Raw genomic sequence first — 20,964 nt, forward strand, 5'->3', positions numbered from 1 at the left:
CTGGGGAGTTAGTTCCACACCCTCGCAATTCTCTGTAAAAAAAGTGTCTCCTGTTTTCTGTTCTGAATGCCCCTTTATCTAATCTCCATTTGTGACTCCTGGTCCTTGTTTCTTTTTTCAGGTCGAAAAAGTCCCTTGGGTCGACATTGTCAAAACCTTTTAGAATTTTGAATGCTTGAATCAGATCGCCTCGTAGTCTTCTTTGTTCAAGACTGAATAGATTAAATTCTTTTAGCCTGTCTGCATATGACATGCCTTTTAAACCCGGAATAATTCTGGTCACTCTTCTTTACACTCTTTCTAGAGCAGCAATATTCTTTTGGTAGCGAGGTGACCAGAACTGAACACAATATTCTAGATGAGGTCTTACTAATGCATTGTAAAGTTTTAACATTACTTCCCTTGATTTAAATTCAACACTTTTCACTATATATCCAAGCATCTTGTTGGCCTTTTTTTATAGTTTCCCCACATTTCTGAGTCAACATAAACTCCTAGGTCTTTTTCATAGATTCCTTCTTCAATTTCAATATCTCCCATATGATATTTATAATGCACATTTTTATTGCCTGCGTGCTGTACCTTACACTTTTCTCTATTAAATGTAATTTGCCATGTGTCTGCCCAGTTCTGAATGCTGTCTAGATCATTTTGAATGACCTTTGCTGCTGCAACAGTGTTTGCCACTCCTCCTATTTTTGTGTTGTCTGCAAATTTAACAAGTTTGCTTACTATACCAGAATCTAAGTCATTAATGTCGATTAGGAATAGCAGAGGACCTGATACTGATCCCTGTGGTACTCCACTGGTTACCTCGCTCCATTTTGAGGTCTCTCCTCTAATCAGTACTTTCTGTTTTCTATATGTTAACCACTCCCTAATCCATGTGCATGCATTTCTTTGAATCCCTACTGCATTCAGTTTGAGAATTAATCTTATATGCGGGACTTTGTCAAAAGCTTTCTGGAAATCTAAATAAACCATATCATATGCTTTGCAGATATCCATTGTCGATGTTGCAGCCTCAAAGAAATCAAGCCGGCTAGTTAGACACAATATCCCTTCCTTAAAACCATGCTGACTGTCTCCCAGGATACTGTTACCATATAGGTAATTTTCCATTTTGGATCTTATTATAGTTTACATTTAATAGAAGTCAGGCTTATTGACTTTTTGAGTACTATTGGGAGGATCTCACCCAGCCCAGGGGATTTGTTAATTTTAAAAGCGCCTAGCTCCTTTAACACTTCTGCCTCTGTTATGCTAAACTTATTTAAAAATGGACAGGAACAGGACGATATGTGTGATATGTTGCCCGTATCCTCCTTTGTAAAAACTTGTGAAAAGTAATAATTTAATATATCTGCTATTTTTTTTTTCTTTGTCTAGATTTTGCCATTTGTATCTATTAGACATTTTACCAACATTCATGTCAGCAGCTAAGGATACAGAACAAGAAATGTCAGTACCAGAAATACAAATCAGACAAGCAGTTAACAGCCTTTACCCTCAACCAATCAAGTGACAGTGCCTTAAAACACAAGGTCACCAGGAACCAATCACAATCAATGTAAAGGTTAATCGAACTCCAGTTCGTAAGATACAGCTTTCAATAGCTTGAAAAAGTAGGTTACCATGACAAAGATCATAATATCCCCCAGAATCGGCAGGGATAACATTTCACACCACATTATGTGATGTGAATGTAACTAATGAAAAGTAAACTCCAAAGAGGCAGTTTATAAAAGTGTATTTTTTCCCCCCTAATGTTTGTATCCAAAAAAAAAACAAAAAACGACAATTTAAGATGTTCGTAAATGCCAACCTATACATTTGTGCATCCATAGTTTTAAGTAAAGGAATGATCTAGAAATAATTTTCAGTAAAACAGTGCGACCCAAGGTTTCTAATTATGCACCAAACCAGGACACACAACATTGTATTAACAGTAACAGTGGATTTCCAGGAACACAAATCCAACCTTCCACTATTATGATGCAGACATAATGGATATTCCTTAACAATGAATAACAAAACAAATGTGTGCTTTATGCTACAGGAAACATGGAAAGGAATTAAACATCACTATATTTATTATACTGTTACTGGGTAAAGAAATACAATGATAAACAGATTAAACAGGTGTATTTTTGTCTTGATTCCTTGGATGAAAACTATGAATACATGGTGTCTTTTGATCCAGATTACACACATTATTTTCCAAGGAATACTTTTTTTTTCTCCTTTCAGTTTTCTTCATGAAGAATAGACTATTAAAACCACTCATAGACTCCTTCAGATATTTTATTTGGTTCAAGTTGTCCAGCTCTATTTCAGTCGACAAGAAGAAAAAAAAAATGATACCACTTAAACCATTTAAAAAACAACACCTAATCTAAAATGGCAATTTAGATACACACAAACAAAACCTTAAAATTACAAATTATGTTCCCTTGATACAGTATTATTTTAAATATTTATTGATATAGTTCTTTGACACAGTATAAAAAGGTGTGTGTTTTCTTATTGAGAACAGCATAATTGGATGTATATAAACCAACAAATGGTTTACATACACTATATAATTGTTAAGATATATGTAGTGCTTCTAGTCAACTTTTCTTGGGGACTCCAGTTTCCAGGCACCAGTGAGATATCTTAGTCTGATAAAAAGCAGGTCCCTGCCCATCTGCAGCCAGCTCCAAAAAGGAACCAACTTAGAACCTAAGAATAAAACAAACAGAATGATTATGTACAGTCCACAACTGTATATACATAACAAATACAGCAATCAGTATAATGAAAAGGTAGATAACCATGACCTACATCCACTACATGCAGGGACGAACAGGGACCTAATTTATCATTTATCAATACATTGTGGAAAGACTTGTTCCCAAGATCGCACACAAATCATTGTGGTTTTTGCTGGGGTGATGTGCAGTGGAAGGAACAAGGGGACTTTGGTTATTACCACACAGGTATCACTGACAGTTATCAGTCGTACAACCGATTTCCCTTCTACTTAACATCACTTTTGAAAATAAGTTTTTTTTGAATATCATCTGAAGTAATATTAAAAAAAAAGTTTGACTGTAGTTGCTTCTACTATCCTTCAATTGGATGACTTTGCCAAAAACGTGGCCATAAAATGAATAAATAACTTTAGGAAGAAATATTTAAAAAGTACATCTTCCATTTTCCTTTGTTGATTCTAAACTGTTACCCACCTTCAATTTCTGTCCAATTAACAGCGACTTCTGCTATAGGTATGTTCAAGCACTGAGCTATGTACAGAAGTTCCACATCAAATGCCCTATAAAAATAATCTTTTATTAAAAAAAAAAAAAAAACATATATAGCATATTGACAATCAGATTTTTTAAGCATTCACCCAAAACAAACATACCGAAATGCAGACATACTGCAGTATGCAGGATGCAGGATGTCCCAATGTCAACATAGTTTGTTTTTGTATTGTTTAAATGTTGTTTTCAATAGTGTTCTTGATATGCCATAATATAGATGTTCCAACCAGCAGGATCTACATTCTGTTCATTGCTGCTTGCATTACTGTCCACAAATGCATTGTGAGACTCGTGAGGTTGGCTCACTATGCAGGAAACTTGCTTGCAACATCAGTCCTTAAATCCAGGGAGGTTTAAATGTCAGCAGCGGAGCTGCCGGTAAGGGCTAAAATATAATCCATGATGAATGGGGTCTAACATTTAATGTATTGACCATCCGGGAGAAGCTGATCCACACTCCACCGTCCTGATGCAGATTCAGCACTCATTAGAGAACTTCATTCAAGTCCCTCTGGGGACTGCAGCTGACCTTGTCAGTACTCGCATAATTATCACCCAAGAACCCAATTAGCCCTTTGACATAGTGAAAACAAAAGTATTCAGGGACCAGGACTATACAGCCTAGATATACAGGTTTGTTTACAATACTGTATAGACATCTGCATTTCTGTTTCAACTCATCTGTAGCAAATCAAACGATTTAATACATACCAACGCTCAACATGCAAACTAGAAAAGGTCCTTAAGGCTGCCTCTCTGGTAAAAAGTTTGAAGCCACACTGTGTGTCTTTGATTCCCCTCACACAGAAGAACCACACCAGAAAGTGGAACCCATACATCAGAATCGTTCGGAACCCAGAACGCTGAAAAACACAGAAAATCCTGAACATTTCAGAAAACAAGTGAAAAAAAAAACCAAACATACTCCCTTACAAAGGTTTACCAAAGATATTTTGCAGTTTTCACCCATGCTTTACACATGGTTATGCTTTGCATTTACCATAGCCAAGCAGGCAATTGGGCACTGCTGTATTCTTAGTATTTTGGTAGGACTCTGACCATGCTGTAATCCCAGTACAAACTAAGCATTCCTCTCCAAACTGTCATTGAGAGGAATGGTAGTTCCTCGCACAAAGTTATCAGCGAAGCACGAGAACTGCCAGACTCTCTATACAGCAAGGATAGTTTACGTGTATTCAGGGTATTGGCGCAGCAAAAATAAATGAGCCAAAAGCACCATTTAACTTTTAATTTGTAGTTCCCAACACTCTTGGGTGAAATGTAGAACAAAAACGTCAATGCCTGTCATACAGCAAGAGAAATAAGTTGCCAAGGTAAGGTAAAAATATCCTCCTCCTTTTTCTCCCAACTTATATTTTTTTGAAGACCCCAGGGAGTTTTATCCACACATATGTATATTACAGGAGAAAATCCGAGTTTAATGACAATTAACTTGTTTTGTCATCATGGAAATATACTAGGGAATGCACTTATTGTGACATCTGTATCATTTATATTAAATGATTTATTTCTGTTTTAAAATGGAACATTTGCATGCTAATTTTTTTTTTTATATAATATAAATATAAAAAACCTTCAGTTTGCAAGCGTGTTGTGTTATACGGTCAGTGCTTCTACACGATTAGTTGAGAAAACAAGCACTATTTTGGAAGACGAAGTCAGCCAGCTAAGAATTCTCTGGACTTATATTTTGGAGAGTTTATGAGTCATCATTCATCTTCATCATCATTCTGATCTTGATGTCTGAAAAATGCTGGTTTCCTGTCAGTGTAACACTCATTGTGGTCTCTATTGGTACAAGGAAGTACGATTCCTCCTCTCGATACTGGTTGATGAGAGTAATGCTATTTGTGGTTCCCACTGGACAAAACGGAACATCAATTTTTCTGAGAATTAGCTATGCTTAAGGATAGCATATGTATTTGGTAAAAGTAAAACATAAATAAATGCATTAATAAATATTGAAAAATGAATACATAGACATTTATTTCTATATCTTGATATTTATTTTTCACTATCATAAATACTGCCATTTAATACTGTATGAAAGGAAAATCAATAAACAGTTCTTGTTCAGTTGTATACTAGTTTATTAGATTTTTGAACATAAAGGTCGTCATGCTTTCATATAGTTTTACTTTCAAATTAAATCTATTGGAACGACCCGGACAATTGGTTTGTTGAGGTACTTGTTGTCTGTTCAGTTTGTCTCGTCTGTCTTATGTTACATGTATTGTAAGGTGAGCGGGTCATGCTGTTGCTTGGCATGGGAAGGGGGAGTGAGTGAACGAGTGGGGAGAATGTGTGTCGCTGTTTTCATGCGACGAACAGCGGCAGGAAACGACGGGAGGTTATATAATGGGGTGCATGAGCCTGGGGACTGGAGACAGTCCAGCACTGAACTTGAATTAGAAACTGTGGATTTGACTGAGCGAGCAAGTGAGCTGTGATCGGAGATAATATGCAGTGAAAGTGCCAAGACTAAAACATAGGGTTATTATTTTGGTGCCGTGAATTCCACCCCGACAGGAATTCTCTGTAGTTTCAAATAAAACAAACATTGAGAATTCAACACCGTCTCCGAGTGTCAATCAATCTTTATTTTATATAGCACCTTTCATAGTGGACCACCATCACAAAGCTTGAGTACTACTTCCTAAACATGAAAACGTTTCAGGACACCTCTATATGATTTATTTTATTTATTTAGGGCAACACACACATGGACAGGACTACCTATGAATGAACACTTACCGTAGCTACAGACTCTTTCTCTAAATGAGCTCGAGACCCACAAGCAATAGCCATGTTCTCCTGTAAAAATAAATAAATAAGTCAATTTGACTGAGTTTCCAGACAGGGTAAAAACCAATTACCTCCAGTGCTATAGTATTATATATATATTCCTCACGTACAAAACGAGTATCACTGTCTTTGGGGAGCAGGCAATTAAATAACTGGTAACCAAAAAAAAAATCAATAATAGGAATCAATTTAAATTACATACTGTAAACAAATAACTGTGTCCTCCATTAGCATTAACAAACAAATCCTAAAAACGTTTCATACAGATTACAAATTAGGTCATAGTTTTATAAAGCCACATTCATCTAAGCCAGTTGACATGTTTAGATCACTGATCACGAGTGCAGTCACTTATATTCTGTATATAAGAAAAGGAAAGGTAACTAGTGCATTTTCCCTCTCCCTTTTCACATCTTGTAACAAACTGTCCATGCATGTTTCTGAAAACATTTTCCCAAGGTGTATCCCAATTCATGCACATGTACATATACTCAGACCCTCAAACTGCACGAAAGGTTTTAAAATATATATAAAAAAGCAAGTGTGACATATGTGCACTTACAAAATATACCTGATACTAGCGCACAGAGGATGATAAAAAAATTAAATAATAAAATTGTATTGGCAGAGCACTGAATTAAAAGTAAAATGTAGCTTACCGGCTTTGGCTGAAGATCTTTAAGGCCAGACTCCATCTTCTCAATGTCTGCAAACTTTGTGGCACCATCGGCATCTGCCATGAGGATGAGCTTCCCTCGACACCTTTGGGTACCCTGTGGTAAAGAGTTTTCTCAGTTGGATACATAGCCATATACAATCCTCAACATACTGTACATGAACACACACAGGCTTAATTACATTTCTCAAGTTCCTAGCTTGGAATAGCTGTGTACCAAACATTAAGACAGTAACTTCAAGTTTCTATGCAGCTGTAACATGAAAAGTCACATGACCACAATATGGCAGCCATATAAGGTCAGAGGTCAATGTCACCAACACATTAAGTGTACATGGTTTGCATAACCATGAAAATATGTAATAAATTACCAAGATGGTTTTCTGAGATATGAGGCTGTGGAGGGGGCAGTGGCACGAAAGAGGCCTTGAAAATCACAGGGTACATATGTCTGGCGATAATGAAGCAAATATTTTGAAGCATTACATATTTGGCAGCCATATTTATCACACGTCAAAGTGAAGGGTGCTGGTAGTTTTTACCCAAGGAGTTTCCACAACACAATTTAAAATGCCAGCTTTAGTTTGAGATATTAACAGAAGTAGATTTGCAAGCACATACAACTCCCTTTACGGGAATGCTTAAATGTAACTGTGAAAAAATGACTGTTTGCTAAGAATTAAGTGACCACCACTGCCGTAATTCCTTCAAAAAACAAACACTTACCATCTTTACAGCACCACCTTTGCCCCGATTATTCACTTGTGTCAACACTCTCACTTTATCAGCACCGTACTTCTTTGTATATTTCAATGCAACCTGAAAGAGAGGACAGGCAGGTTTCCATATTGAAGCAATACTGAAAATGAAGAGGTTTTATTCATAATACATTCATTGCTTACTGTTAATATCTTAAGCATCCTATGTTAGGTTTACTATTTTGTTTTCAAATAAACAATGTCATTGTTCAGTAGTAAAAGCAGTGGTTTATTTTATGAATAGGTCTGCTAAGACACAAGCTGGAGTACATTGTCTAAACTAGAATTGCCAGCGAGACTCCCATAGAAAAGTTACCAGGCTGACCTTTCGAAAGCTGGGCACGGATGAGTAATATTGACACAGCAGTTGCCACTCATTTATCATAACTGCTCTGCGAACAATAAACTGATCCTCGGGAGCCATGGTGTTATAAAGAAAAGCATACAGAGCGATACATTTCTCATGGCTGAGTGGACATATGTTGGGTTCCCAAGTGTGATGAAGCAGGTACGCATAGTGTTTTGGTGGCACTGGACACTGAAGTTCTTTCCAAATCTACAGATCAGAGATAGAACAAATAAAACTTTTCCACATTGCCCTGCATGATGGTCAGGGAACCACCACACTTAGGAGTATTGCAGTGCCGTCTCCAGGCACTCTTTTTTTAAGTTGCTAGCAAATGTGGCTAGTTGAGTGGTGGATCTGATGTGCAGACTAAGCTGACCATACTCATTTCACTTGGTATTCAAAACCAAACCTTCCAAGGTGAGAGGGAATGTCTGTAATATAGGGGTTAATATCCTTTTAAAGCTATTTTGAGATTATATAATTGTGTTTCCTCACCTCTGTGGTTTTGTCTTTGCTGCCATCGTCAACAACAATTACCTCATAGGTAAAATAAGATTGCTGCTTCTTAAAGAAAAAAAAAGAAATGTATTAACTTCTGTGCACACCTCTAATGTTTCTCTCAGCAACATGATATTCAACATTTGCTTTTGGTGCCACCTACTGGTTCAGTGTGAGCAAACAGTAGCTGTGTAAAGTTTCTCTATAGGGCTTGATTCCACATCTACACTTCCAATCATCCTCTTATTATGTAATAATTGAAATGCATTTATAAATACAGGTAAAAGCAAAAGGTTGGAGAAACATTTCAACAGGCCATGATAATTAATCTGAGACAGTACTTAGCGTAACATTTAAGTTTTAATAAAAGAAGCTTGTTCTGTGAGCAGGGAAATTGGGTCATTTCACAGTATCCAATAATTCCCATAATTGTTCATATAATATAATAATTTAGAATATAAAATGTAAACACTTAATACCTGTCTGTTTTCCAAATATTCAAGAGCCTCGTCCATCATGACAGGTACTAAAAACAACAATGTAACATGAAAGACTCAACAATACATAGCATACGCTGAGGTCACCTTTTACACAACATTTCACATCTGTAATCCAATATAATTAAATGAGTCTACATCATGCTAGAATACAAACTGCATCTATATCTACATTGTTTTTTGTTTTTTTTTACTGTCAGCTTACCTTTTCATACTCAAGCTATATTTATTCTGTGATTTTTATATGTGGTTCTTACTGCAATGACACAAAAATACTGTTAAACAAAGGTGCTCTTGAGTTGAGGTTGCCAGCCACTGACATTTGCTAGATCAGCCTGAGTGTCTTTCTGTTAGAACGCACCAGCAAGCATCTAGTGAACACCGGCTATTATGTTTTCTTTTGAAAGGCTGTGTTCACTGTACGGTGCGATTGCACTTACTAATACGAAGACACTTTTTGGGTGATGCCTACGGCTGGCAAGTAGAACAAAAGAGCAACTTCAGAACTTGGGTCAAAGCACCTTTAACACAGTCAGACAAACACAGTATGTGCACAATTGCATTAAGAAACTACTCAGAAGGGCTGTAAACATCATTAACAGGTATACCAAGTACAACAAACAATGAAAGTGTCATTTGAAACCTCTTATTTTTTAATCCTGTAAAATCCTAGTCTAAATGAGTTCAAGATTGGATTGCAATGGACCACAAGTTATCAAAGGATGTGGGTGCAGAACAAGACGACTTTCCACTGAGGAATTCTGAGAAGAAAGTCAGGGTGTTATTTTCAAGTGATTGCTTTTGTTAAAATTGCAAGTCTAAACTGGAGAAGTGATTTCTTGTTTGTGAACACTAGATCTACAATGACACGTAGATGAATGCAATACTGACCCAGTTCTTGCATGGTTCATGGATCCATATCACAACATTGTTTAGGTCAGACAATGAACAGCTAATAGTCAAGCAGCTAGGTTTCCCCAGGTACCAGTTTTAAAAAGAAAAAACTAAATAAAATGTAATAAACAGAACTTGCATGTTCTTTCTTGTGTGGAGGTTTCGGTATAGCTTTGCTAATGTATCAAAACATTCACATTATATTAGTTTATTCATATGCTATAGAAGTATAAGCTCAGCATAAAAACACACTCACATCTTAGCTCTTCATTATATGACGGGACTACCACAGAGAGCTCCTTGGTTGGCGGGTTGTGGATGCTGGAAAAGGGTTCTCTTTTGCCTTCTGCGTTTAGGAAACCTCTCTCTTTCTCATGACATTGTAAATGAACCATTTTAGATGCACTTGCATGTGCAATTATTATAACCTGGGATGGAAGGGAGAGGTGAAACATTATATTAGTTAGCTCCAGTCTAGGTTTTTCCCATATTAACCAATATATATATATATATATATATATGGTACTTTTGTTAACAGGCTGTAAAGTGTTAACTGGTACTATAGATTAACCTTGAATTCTACAAGCACCAAACAAAGCCAGCTACAACTGGTTTGGAATAAGCTTATGCACTTAGATTCAGTTACATGTTATCAGCCCAAAAATGAACAAGGCAAGACTTTACAATTACTGCACATTTGGCCACACACGACTTGCAGCACATTTATTTAAATTGCGGGCAGGTGTGGTGTGGAAGCACCGGGTACACTCGTAATGGCGCTGTCATCACATTGCAAACGTCACTCAGATCACACTGTGTAAAATGAATCTACACATGAACGCGTTAGGTTAGAGTATTGGATGATCAATGGCTTTTCATTGACAATATCAAAACGACAATGCCTCGGTTTATTATTTACATCATTTTAATACAACAGCATAAACATGTCTGGGTTCTGCTGCTCATTATTTTGGTTGAGTTTACCCCAGCATTACAAAATGTATCGTAAGATGGAAACACTGGAAAAAGTGATTTACCACCATTTATTAATTGTGAATTTATAAATACTCACCAAAACTATAACTACAATCGCTAAGGCAGCCAAAGTTTGAATGATCTCACACAGTCCACAATCCATTATCCATTACGTGTGCGAGTACCTGTTTCTAAAAACTCCACTATATATGCAGTCAATATGTATCTAAACTATGTACAACTAACGTGAGCTCCAGCGCTATTGCACCTGAGAGTTTGGAACAGGAACTTAAATTCACGTTCTCATTTTGTACAAGCTGCACTTCAATAAATACACCTATGCGGAAGTGTTTTCACTCTGCACAGCAGAACAGCACCAAAGACCTCTGCAATAGAACGCTTGTAGTTATCCGGCAGCGCCCTCTGCTGGGAGATTCTAGTTTTAATTGTACAAGTCAAGTGATCATTGAAAGTGGATGTAATATTAATCCCATATCAATTTAATGCTTTTTAGCGGGTCCATCATATCCATAATAAACAAGCCAGAAATTAAACTGACCAGCAAGTCATTTTATCTTATTCCTCAATGATGACTTTTTTTCTTGTGTGCATTTATTTTACACATTAACATTTTGGGTGGTCTTGTTACAAAAGCTTTAGTGAGTCAAATGTAATACTGTTGCTAAAACAGTGCTAGGAAAAGTAAATAAAACAACACAAAACTGTGTACGTATATGGTTGGTGTTACTGTATTTAATGTAAATTATTTCAATAGAAAAAAGGTTTATGGATTGTCTTAATAGACAGCACTGGTACCTGTCACTGCACTGTAAAGACATCCACAAGCAATGTGGCACCAGGTGGCGCTATAGAAAGATTAAGGGCAATTCTTATAGTTTTCGTCATCCTTCACGCAAGCTTTTTTCAGATTGTAGATTCCATTTTTTCTATTTTAGAAAACTACAAACAATCAATTTTTCTGAATAGAACACATGTCTGTGTATATGTAAAGCACACCCTACATCAGCATTTGTTTTGTCTTTCTTTCAAGTTAGATATATAAAAAAAGCCGAATCTAATTCTGTAAACCGTTAGATTGACAATTCTCAGTTTCACGTGGTTTTTACAAAGCAGCATGGCGGCTGGATTCAAGTAAGTAAAACAGAGAGAAAAGGTAGATCTGTAGTAAATTGCGTCTTTGTAGTATTGGTTTGAAATGTCTGTTTTTTTAAACGGTTCGCTGTAATACTTAGTTCTACAATTGTAACATTGAGACCTTTCCACTTGCTATTGATCATAAACAAAAAAATAGTAATGCTATTTACTAAACACTGCTCTGCCTGATTTTTTTATATGGATATTCCAGTAATCCCAGTTCTTAAAATGAATGAAGTGTACTCTGCTGCACCATGCCCATTATTAAGCAATTGTGACTTGATTTCTGTGAAACAATTGACACATAAATAACGGATTAAAACAAAAATCCGTTTTCTATTTAAAATCGCTATTTATTACAATGACATTACATTTCAACATATTTATATTCCACAATTGTGTATGGACTGTAAACGTAAATACACTATAGCAAGTGTTTATCGTATTATAAATTCCCACCATTACTATTCACATATCAAGTCCTGACCAGATGTGGTTGCACAGTGCAGTAATGTAAGTAGTGGAACAAAACAATGCAGGAATTGTCAATGCCAGAACACGTTTGAATAATAATAATATATAAAAACAAAGATACATATGATTTTTTCTTCTTTCCTCAGGACGGTAGAACCTCTGGACTATCACAGGCGTTTTTTGGTATGTCATTGTCTCATACAGTTAACAAGTTCATAATGCGTATTTGTACTCCCAGTCACACCTCCGTTTTCAAAATAGATGATCTGGATTAAAACAAATAAAATCAATAAAAAAAAAATCAATACATAATCCAAATCAGAATGACAGATTACATTACTTTTGCCGTTTTTGTAACAGGAGAAAGATCTCGTGACAGGCCAAAAAATGAAAACAAAACAAAAAATTACAGTTGAGCCGTGTTTTCGTTATGCAAACTGGGTCAGAGAAATGCGCAGCTCTTTGCAGTTCTCCTGCCCAATCTATGTTCATTAGAAGACACTTTTACCGAGAGGCGGTTCATTTCTCGTTTGTATAAATGTTAAAGCTATGTGCTGAGCTTGCATGGAAATACAAATCATATTCGTTCAGCGGTGTGTCAGTTCCGAAGTCCCTCTTGGTGATGGTAGTAATAGAGGTTTGTATTGTGATACATGACCAAAAGCTTATAGCTATTTATAGTCCATCTAATGGTTCTTAAAGTAGATAGAGTAGATATGCTCCACTCTTTAAACTATGTAGTCCATCTTTATTGATCATTTTACACATCACAAACAGTATTCCATCAAGACTATCACAAGCATTTTGATACATATGGTATGGTGGAGTGTATCATGACACACCCCTTAACAGGGAGCTGGTTTGTGATGTGGACTTTTGATCACTGTTGCTCGGATGTAATCCCCTTTGTTAAATTTAACATGAGATTCTTCTACTTGATAGAAAGAAAACTGCAGGCCAGATGGAAGGGAGCTGGGAGAATTCCGAACCACCACATTGAACATTGGTAAATGTTCAGATTTATTTATGAAACCAAAGGAAAAAATGATAAGTGTACATCAGAGGAGTCACAATAAGCAGATGGCCTTAAATACAGGTTTGATTGTATTCATATCTTCAGGTTCTATTACAACTGCTGATGGTTCAGCGTTGGTGAAGCTGGGGAACACCACCATCATTTGTGGCATTAAAGGAGTAAGTGCTTTTTTTGATTACCTGCATGTTATTCTCAAAGATGTGGAATAAGTAAGCAATAACCCATGACAGGGGTTGCAGTAAGACATATCTTACACACACCTGGGTGTGTTTCGAGGCACGAGGCGACGGTAAAGCCCACTTCTTCAGGTTCTATTGCTTCAGTAATACAGTACTAAAACTGCAAGATCATCTGTGCCAGATGTGCAGGTAGCTGCTTTATGATGTAATAAACCCCAAGAACTTCCAAAGTCTGCACTGCAAAAAAATGCACTCATTATAGAGACTGTATCTTGCAGTTCCAGCAATTATTCATATAAAATTTCCTCTGAAAAGTTTTTCTGTTGCAGGAACTTGCAGCTCCACCAGTAGATGCAGCTAATAAGGGCTATATAGGTGAGTTTTAAACTATAAATATATTATATAGTGTAAAGAATTGGAAGTGCACTGTACATCCTTTTAATAATAAGGTGAAAATGAGCTGTGTTGGTTCACAAAGTACAGAGTAGCTCCCCGTAGGTTTTATAGAACAGGATTTCAGGTTATTGTGCAGTGTTGAGGTGGCGTATAGCTTAAAACAACTCAAATATATATTTGTATCCTTTATATTAGATGAATTTGACATTCATTCTACCATGTTAGAAATATTGGCAATTATCCCGAGACAGGAATGTAGTGGCGATGCCAGTGAGTTACACTGTACAGTATACAATTGGTTCTGCAGCACAAGTTAAAGAGAATCTGAATCTTCTGCCTGTCCTTATATCATTATTACATGGAATACAGTGGATATGTCATGTTGATCTTTTTCATGATACTGACGGCTCTAGTTTTGTATTTACAGCTGAGAAAGGGGAATGTGTGTTGCTAAGATGCTTGTTGTTTTCGTGCTACAGTTCCTAACGTGGATCTGCCACCCCTGTGCTCGTCGAGGTTTCGCCCTGGTCCTCCGGGAGAACAGGCCCAAGCCGCCAGTCAATTCATTGCTGATGTCATTGAAAAGTAAGGGTCCCTTACTACCATAATGGTTCCGAGTCACCACTGATGGACTATGGGTTTAGCCTTGACATGGTTTAAGCTCAGCTACAAAGGTTGAAGAGTCATTTGTAGGGATGCAATTTGGTTATAAATCGGTTCAGTTTTTTTTCAACTCCTTCAGCTGTTTTTGGTAAAACTGAAATGAAAGTTTAAAACCAATAAAAAATCTGCATTTGTGCAGGTAAGGGAACAGAACATACAGTTATTAGACACTGAAACTGTAACAAATAAGATCAATACAGTGTTATTGCATAGCAATGTATTAATAGACTTTAAACTTTAGTACTTCAGACACCCCCATTGTTGCCACAGTGTAGTGGCAAATCACGTCTGAATAGAACTGCAGCTGATGTGATACATGTACTTATGACCAGGGATCCTAGGAATCCATTTGCTGCGGAAAAACATACGTTCTATATGCTGTCTGGGAATTTTTAGTTTTACACCTGGGGCGGGGCAAAAAACATGCAAGGCTTTTTGTTTGTTTGTTTGATAACCAAATCAATACATTTATCATGTATAATCATCAACACAGGCAATTTTGCTTTACATTTACGTAAACATTCTTGTTGAATAAAACTGTGTCTGGTGTACAGAGGTCAAGGTTGAACGAGGCGCACTGTCACATGCTGAAAACAATAAAAATCACCCCAAAAGATCGGGTCAATGAGTCTGGCAATAGCCATCCAGATGACAAAGACTAGCTCGGACATAAACTAATGTGAATACAATTTTTGGGTTTTTATTATTACTACACAGAAGTGTTTGTAACGTTTAAAGTAAAATGGTAAGTTTGTTTATATTATTGATTGAAGGCACTGTTTGTGTATCTTATAATGTGAGGGACACACACACACACTCAATTTTAGCCTTTTATTTTACGGAATAACGCAGATTTTAATTTTTAACTGAGAATTTAGTTTTTTTGACTGTGGAAAACTAGGATCCCTGACTATGGATAAGGGCCTTTACACTTGATGTGCCGATCAAATGTGACAACAAAGTAATCAGACAAACAAAACCAATTTCAATACATGCACAGTAAATGCAGCTACCGTAATAAAACTGAACGGACCTGCCCTCAAAAGCATTTAATTTAAAGCACCTACCAGATATATGTTAGCATAATCCTTTTTGCTTTTGCAGCATTGCTGACTTTACTGCTTATTCCAGTTTCACAATGGTTCGGGACTTAATATTTTATTTTCATTCAGTATTTTTGCATTTGGATGTTTGTCAGTTTAGCATCATTATTTATTTTTTTATTAGGTCTACTCAGAATAATTAACAGACGTGACAGACTGAAACTTCCAGCTTCAGCTTTTCACTTCTTAGGATGATTTTTAATTTTTTTTTTTTAACAAAGGTTTAAGTTAGGGTATGCAAGTTGAGTGTTTGAATATGCCAGCTAGAACCAGCACCTTTCATCAACAAACCCTAAAATGAAAACAGCCCTTGACACCTGAATACCCAGACTGAGTACAGTATGAAGCTGTAGTTATCCCTACTCTGGGCTGTCACAATCAATCTGCTTGCAGAAAAGTGCACATCGAGCACTCAAAAATGTTGCAGGCTTAGTGCTGAGAGTGCCAACGCTTTTTCTTTGTACAAAAAATTGAGGTCTCGGTATGGTTTTCTCTTTTGTCGGTATTGGTTGGTTTGGAATTTTATGCAAATGTTGACTTTGGTTCGGGTCCAGTCTGGGAAAATCATAACTGTTGCATCCTCAGCCATTTGGTGTGGTTGTAATGTGACCTTTGATTAGGACTACTTGTTAACAAGTAATGAGGCTCTCTCCAGGTAAAATAAATACTCAGAGATTAGAATTGATAATACTGTGGTTACTTTCTTTGTAGTTCAGATGTGATACAAAAAGAAGATCTTTGCATTGTAAAAGGCAAGGTAAGTGATTTCCTGATTTTTAGTTTTGATTATTATATATATATATATTTATATTATTATTATTATTTTTATAACCTGTTGGAATATTTACATCTAGTTGCCTGAATTCCCTATAAGGCCTGTAGCTACTACTACAGCCTGTTTTAATAATGGGGTCGCATTGGTTTAAAACCTGTGTAACAGTTAAGCCTGTCTGTACTAAGATTTATAACAGTACCACAAGGTTCTGCTTTGTGGCTGATACCTCCCGTTTGTATTGAATTAATAATGCCTTATGCTTGGAAAAGCAGGGTTTATAATATGGTATGTGGGGTTCATGCATCTCAGATCAGTTAGACCTGTAGTTTTTTTAGTTGTCACCTACAGTGCACATAGATTGCTGTTCTGCCTTTATCAGTGGAATGTTGACTTAGTGTCAGCCTGTGTTATATCTGGCCAGTGTAGTTTTGGATAATGGTGGTGGGGGGTTTGATTGTAATATTTTTTAGCCTTACTTGTGATCTTAAATATGTTCTGTATTTTAGCTGTCTTGGGTCCTGTATTGCGATATAATGTGCCTCGATTATGATGGAAATATTTTGGATGCCTGCACAATAGCTTTACTGGGAGCTTTGAAAAATGGTAAGGTTTGTATTGTTTGAGTGTTAAATGTGGCAGCAGTGTGGAGTAGTGATTAGGGCTCTGGACTCTTGACCGGAGGGTCATGGGTTCAATCCCAGGTGGGGAACACTGCTGCTGTACCCTTGAGCAAGGTACTTTACCTAGATTGTTCCAGTAAAAACCCAACTGTATAAATGGGTAATTGTATGTACAAATAATGTGTAAAAAATAATGTAATCGTATGTAAAAATAATGTGATATCGTGTAACAATTGTAAGTCGCCCTGGCTAAGGGCGTCTGCTAAGAAATAAATAAAAACTGTACAGCTAATCTTTCAGGTGTGCATTCTGTCATACAATGCAGTGAATACTGTGAAGTGGATTACCTTTAACATTTTATGTAGTAAACAAGGTATCTTGTTAGCTGTGGATACTGTATTTTAGGATTGATTCACAAATTATATTTCTGACTACCCAAAATTGTATTTAATTTTTAAAATAAAATTATTTTCAAATATCTTTTTATAGTCCGGTTACCAGAAGTTCACATAAATGAAGAAACTGACCTTGCAGAAGTGAATATGAAGCAGAAGAACCCATTAAATATCACAAAACATCCAGTTGCTTGTTCATTTGCCATATTTGATGAGTAAGTAATAACAGTGAGTTGTTCATCTTATTCCCTGCAACATGGATACAATGGAGGCCCAAGTACATGAGTCACACTTGTATCTTTAAGCATGTCCGTTTGAAGCAGATTGCACTGGAGTTAAGCAACACTGTTTTAATTGTTAATATAATTTGTCTCAATGTCTTTTAGTATTATACCATATTCTATTTTATTTATTTATTTTTATTGTAACTTAAAATAACCATGATATTAATTTGGAGAATGGAAAAAAAAAAAAAAAATCATTTTTTACAAACCAAATATGGTGGCATGGGGCTCTGATCCCTGGTGTTACAGTAGAATAAACCACATGTAGCATCCTAGGCTGTACCTTGGTGTTTCTTTATAGGTACAGTATTTAAGGAATTGCACATCTCTTTACATATCTTTTTTTCTTAATAGCACAATTATCATAGTTGATCCAACTGTTGAGGAGGAAAACCTGTCAACAGGAATGATTACAGTAGTAACAGATGAAGATGAGAAACTTTGTGCAGTCCACAAACCAGGTAGGTACACTGTTACCACCTTAGGGTTAACATGCTGTTATTGTTTTAAACCATCCGTATACTGCTTTACAAGTTTTAACACTACAGTATCCGTTTTGAAACTCTACCCTTTGGACCAGGGGTTTGGAGTGGTATTTCTAGACCATAATTTGGGGCCAAGAAGCTTACAAACACTGACAGAAATCCTTTCCATGATGTACCTGATAACTTAATGGCCTGTTCAACAAAGCAGAGGTTGGGTGTGAACCAGCAAGCAAGCAGTTCTGGAGCCATGCCACTGGCAGGGGTCAGAATCTGGAACAGAAGTGCCTGTAACAACTGCTCATAGCCATGTTTCCATCTTTCCAAAAAAAACAAAAAGACTGAAATGACTGCATCAGTCTTCAATAAACTGACTCAACGATGCAGTTCCAAACAAACAAGACAGCACGTACAGTAATGAAAGCTGTGGCCCAACCTTCTCTTTTATGTCATTTGTTGCCATATTGCTTCATGCCAAAAAAACGGACCAAACAGATATTTATATCTTATCTTTAACCCTTTCAGGACAAAGCAATTTTCAGTGGGATGCTCCCCCTGGACCAGGTGTTTTTGTTACTCTCTTTCTATAAAAATTGACTAAAAATCAAATTTTCACAGTAGCATCTTGGAAATGGTGTCCTTTTTTTCAGAACACTCTGGGGAACATTGTAAAGTACTTCAGAAACCATACAAACTTTGCTTAAAATATATATATATATATATATTTTTTTTTTATCCAAAATATTTATGTATTCTGCGTCAGGATATATGTGTAAAACGTATTATTCTATGACCTGAGGGACCTTGCAATACTTCCTGAAAGTTTTGTTGAAAAATATTGATGTTTGGGCAAATTACATGTTTCACCTGAGTGATTGCAATGACATAATACACATTTATTCTCAGGGTCTTTATAAGCAATAATGGACACTCGATTATTTTCTTAAAATAAATATTTAGAAATAAAAGAAAAGTTATTCATTCCAATATTATCAGTGATAAGAACACATAAAAACAAAAAACCTACCTGATCTTTTGTTCATGAAATAGTATCTGCTTATATCCACTCGTTTCTTGATACTTATAAATGTTGATAAAAAGATAGATATATATATAGATATATTTATTAAAACACGAGACAGAATAAATGTTCTAATGTAACTGTCAAATACATCAGATTTACAGCGCTTTTCCATGTCTTTCTTACCTTTCTTAGAAGTTTCTCTGAAGCAGGCTGTGATGTCTTTTTTATCCACCCTTTACACACTAATTGCCCCTCTCAGTGACATCACAAAACAAAAACTACGAAGAAGCGACTGTCAGTCCAACCCACATACAATGATATGTGTTTCAAGCCTGTACTGCAAGGTACAGTGGCCCTGTCAGTCATCAAAACATGACCGCGGTCCTAGAAGCCCACTTAAGTATGATCCCAGTCCTTAAAGGGTTAAATTGAGCTATGATGCTGGAACACAGATTTCAGTTTAGCTGGTTCTGGTGAACAGAGTATAGAGTTGTCGTCTCAAGACTACACAATTGTATTTTAGTGTATGAAATGATAGCTAGATCTGTAATTGTCATCATTTACATCATTTATTGCTTTGTTTATACCACTGTACAGGAGGAACTGCCTTATCAGGTGAAAAACTCCAAGACTGCATCAGTCGAGCAATAACAAGAAACAAAGAAGTGAACAAACTGCTAAACGAAGTTTTAATCAGCGTGAAACCAAAATAAGGACACCAGGGGAGAGATTCTTTTCCAATGATTTTGTAAAAGTTATATTTGTAATCAGATTTTTTTTTTTTTTTTTTTTTTACCTCAATAAACATATTACAAAACACGTGCATTCTTTGCCAGAAATTTCCTACAGCACGGGTAATACACACAATTTGAATCATAACATGATATGCATTTAAAAAAAGGTTGAGTAAAATACAATGAGGCTTCTTATACCTTCCCTTGAACAGGCAAAAGCAAAGAAGATTTAGTTACCTTTTTAAACCTCCAGCTGGGTGTTAAAAAATAGATTTGTTACAGGAATGCAAAAGGATAGCATGCCTACTTTCCAGGAAAAGAAAGCCTGGCAAATTCTTTAAATGTACGTAACATAATGCACACTTTGAGTGTTTACTGGGTCTTAATCATTACAGAGAAATAATGCAGATACACGATCCTATCATATTCCCGCGACAATCTACTGTATATTTGAGACTGGAATTCAGACTCTTATAAAAACTGATTTAACAGCTGCACATCACAAATGCCATCCCTTTGTAATGGAGCACTCATGACTTCGGTGGGGTTGGCGCACCACGTTTCCTTTTACTTTTTGGTTGGCTGCCTGAATGTTGCCGAAGTTGAGCTGCTTGGGCCGCTGCTGCCGCCATAGCCATTTGCTGCTGCATTTGATGCTGCAAGTATCGCAACTAAATAGGGGAAAAGAAAAAAGGAACAAGTTATAGTCCCCTTGTCTTAAGATAAACAGGCATCTATGCAGAATAAATCAAAGCATGACTGCAAACAAATGAATTAGTGAATGCTAGAATGAAACTCAAAATAAAAAGCAGTAACTGGGTTTAAGAAAAACAAAATTCACACTCAAGACCATGAATACAGTC

General features: G+C 36.4%; 3 protein-coding genes across 7 annotated transcripts in view; 1 reads left to right on the forward strand and 2 right to left on the reverse strand.

Moving 5' to 3' along the window:
• Window positions 1-2,075: 2,075 nt before the first annotated feature.
• Window positions 2,076-11,181, reverse strand: LOC117405512 (dolichyl-phosphate beta-glucosyltransferase-like). Of its 2 annotated transcripts, none has more exons than XM_034008619.3 (10): window positions 10,879-11,181; window positions 10,063-10,234; window positions 8,895-8,941; window positions 8,413-8,478; window positions 7,537-7,629; window positions 6,794-6,907; window positions 6,084-6,143; window positions 4,020-4,171; window positions 3,231-3,316; window positions 2,076-2,724 (listed from the first exon to the last, which is right to left on the reverse strand). In XM_034008619.3, the coding sequence occupies exons 1-10, from the start codon at window positions 10,942-10,944 to the stop codon at window positions 2,609-2,611; spliced, it is 972 nt and encodes a 323-aa protein (XP_033864510.2). In that variant the 5' UTR covers window positions 10,945-11,181; the 3' UTR covers window positions 2,076-2,608. The 2 variants fall into 2 exon arrangements, with proteins under 2 accessions (XP_033864510.2, XP_033864509.2); XM_034008618.3 differs by having other exon boundaries at window positions 8,413-8,481; window positions 10,879-11,180.
• A 488-nt stretch (window positions 11,182-11,669) lies between these two features.
• LOC117405844 (exosome complex component RRP43) lies at window positions 11,670-20,163 on the forward strand. The gene is made up of 11 exons (XM_034009252.3): window positions 11,670-11,933; window positions 12,557-12,593; window positions 13,353-13,416; window positions 13,531-13,604; window positions 13,955-14,000; window positions 14,501-14,606; window positions 16,499-16,544; window positions 17,069-17,165; window positions 17,672-17,792; window positions 18,216-18,322; window positions 19,965-20,163. Exons 1-11 carry the CDS (start codon window positions 11,917-11,919, stop codon window positions 20,078-20,080), a joined length of 831 nt encoding a protein of 276 aa, XP_033865143.1. The 5' UTR covers window positions 11,670-11,916; the 3' UTR covers window positions 20,081-20,163.
• LOC117972983 (transcription factor SPT20 homolog) overlaps window positions 20,043-20,964 on the reverse strand; it is a 32,620-nt gene continuing 31,698 nt past the window's right edge. For all 4 annotated transcript variants that reach the window (XM_059031245.1, XM_059031248.1, XM_059031246.1 and 1 more), the window contains one exon: window positions 20,043-20,772. In XM_059031245.1, coding sequence (XP_058887228.1) covers window positions 20,632-20,772 — 141 coding nt within the window. In that variant the 3' untranslated portion in view covers window positions 20,043-20,631. The remainder of the gene's footprint in view (window positions 20,773-20,964) is intronic.

This window comes from Acipenser ruthenus, chromosome 9, assembly GCF_902713425.1.
Source record: "Acipenser ruthenus chromosome 9, fAciRut3.2 maternal haplotype, whole genome shotgun sequence".
Taxonomy (NCBI): domain Eukaryota; kingdom Metazoa; phylum Chordata; class Actinopteri; order Acipenseriformes; family Acipenseridae; genus Acipenser; species Acipenser ruthenus.

What these genes read in the sequence shown, in the direction of transcription:
- LOC117405512 (XM_034008618.3), bottom strand. Translation starts at nt 10,944, where the DNA reads ATGGATTGTGGACTGTGTGAGATCATTCAAACTTTGGCTGCCTTAGCG. An exon ending in GCAAAGACAAAACCACAGAG is followed by an intron (nt 7,630 to 8,412) that starts GTGAGGAAACAC and finishes CCTCTCTTTCAG; the next exon opens with GTTGCATTGAAATATACAAA. An exon ending in AAGATCTTCAGCCAAAGCCG is followed by an intron (nt 6,144 to 6,793) that starts GTAAGCTACATT and finishes TTATTTTTACAG; the next exon opens with GAGAACATGGCTATTGCTTG.
- LOC117405844 (XM_034009252.3), top strand. An exon ending in TTTGCATTGTAAAAGGCAAG is followed by an intron (nt 16,545 to 17,068) that starts GTAAGTGATTTC and finishes TCTGTATTTTAG; the next exon opens with CTGTCTTGGGTCCTGTATTG. An exon ending in TCATTTGCCATATTTGATGA is followed by an intron (nt 17,793 to 18,215) that starts GTAAGTAATAAC and finishes TTTTCTTAATAG; the next exon opens with CACAATTATCATAGTTGATC.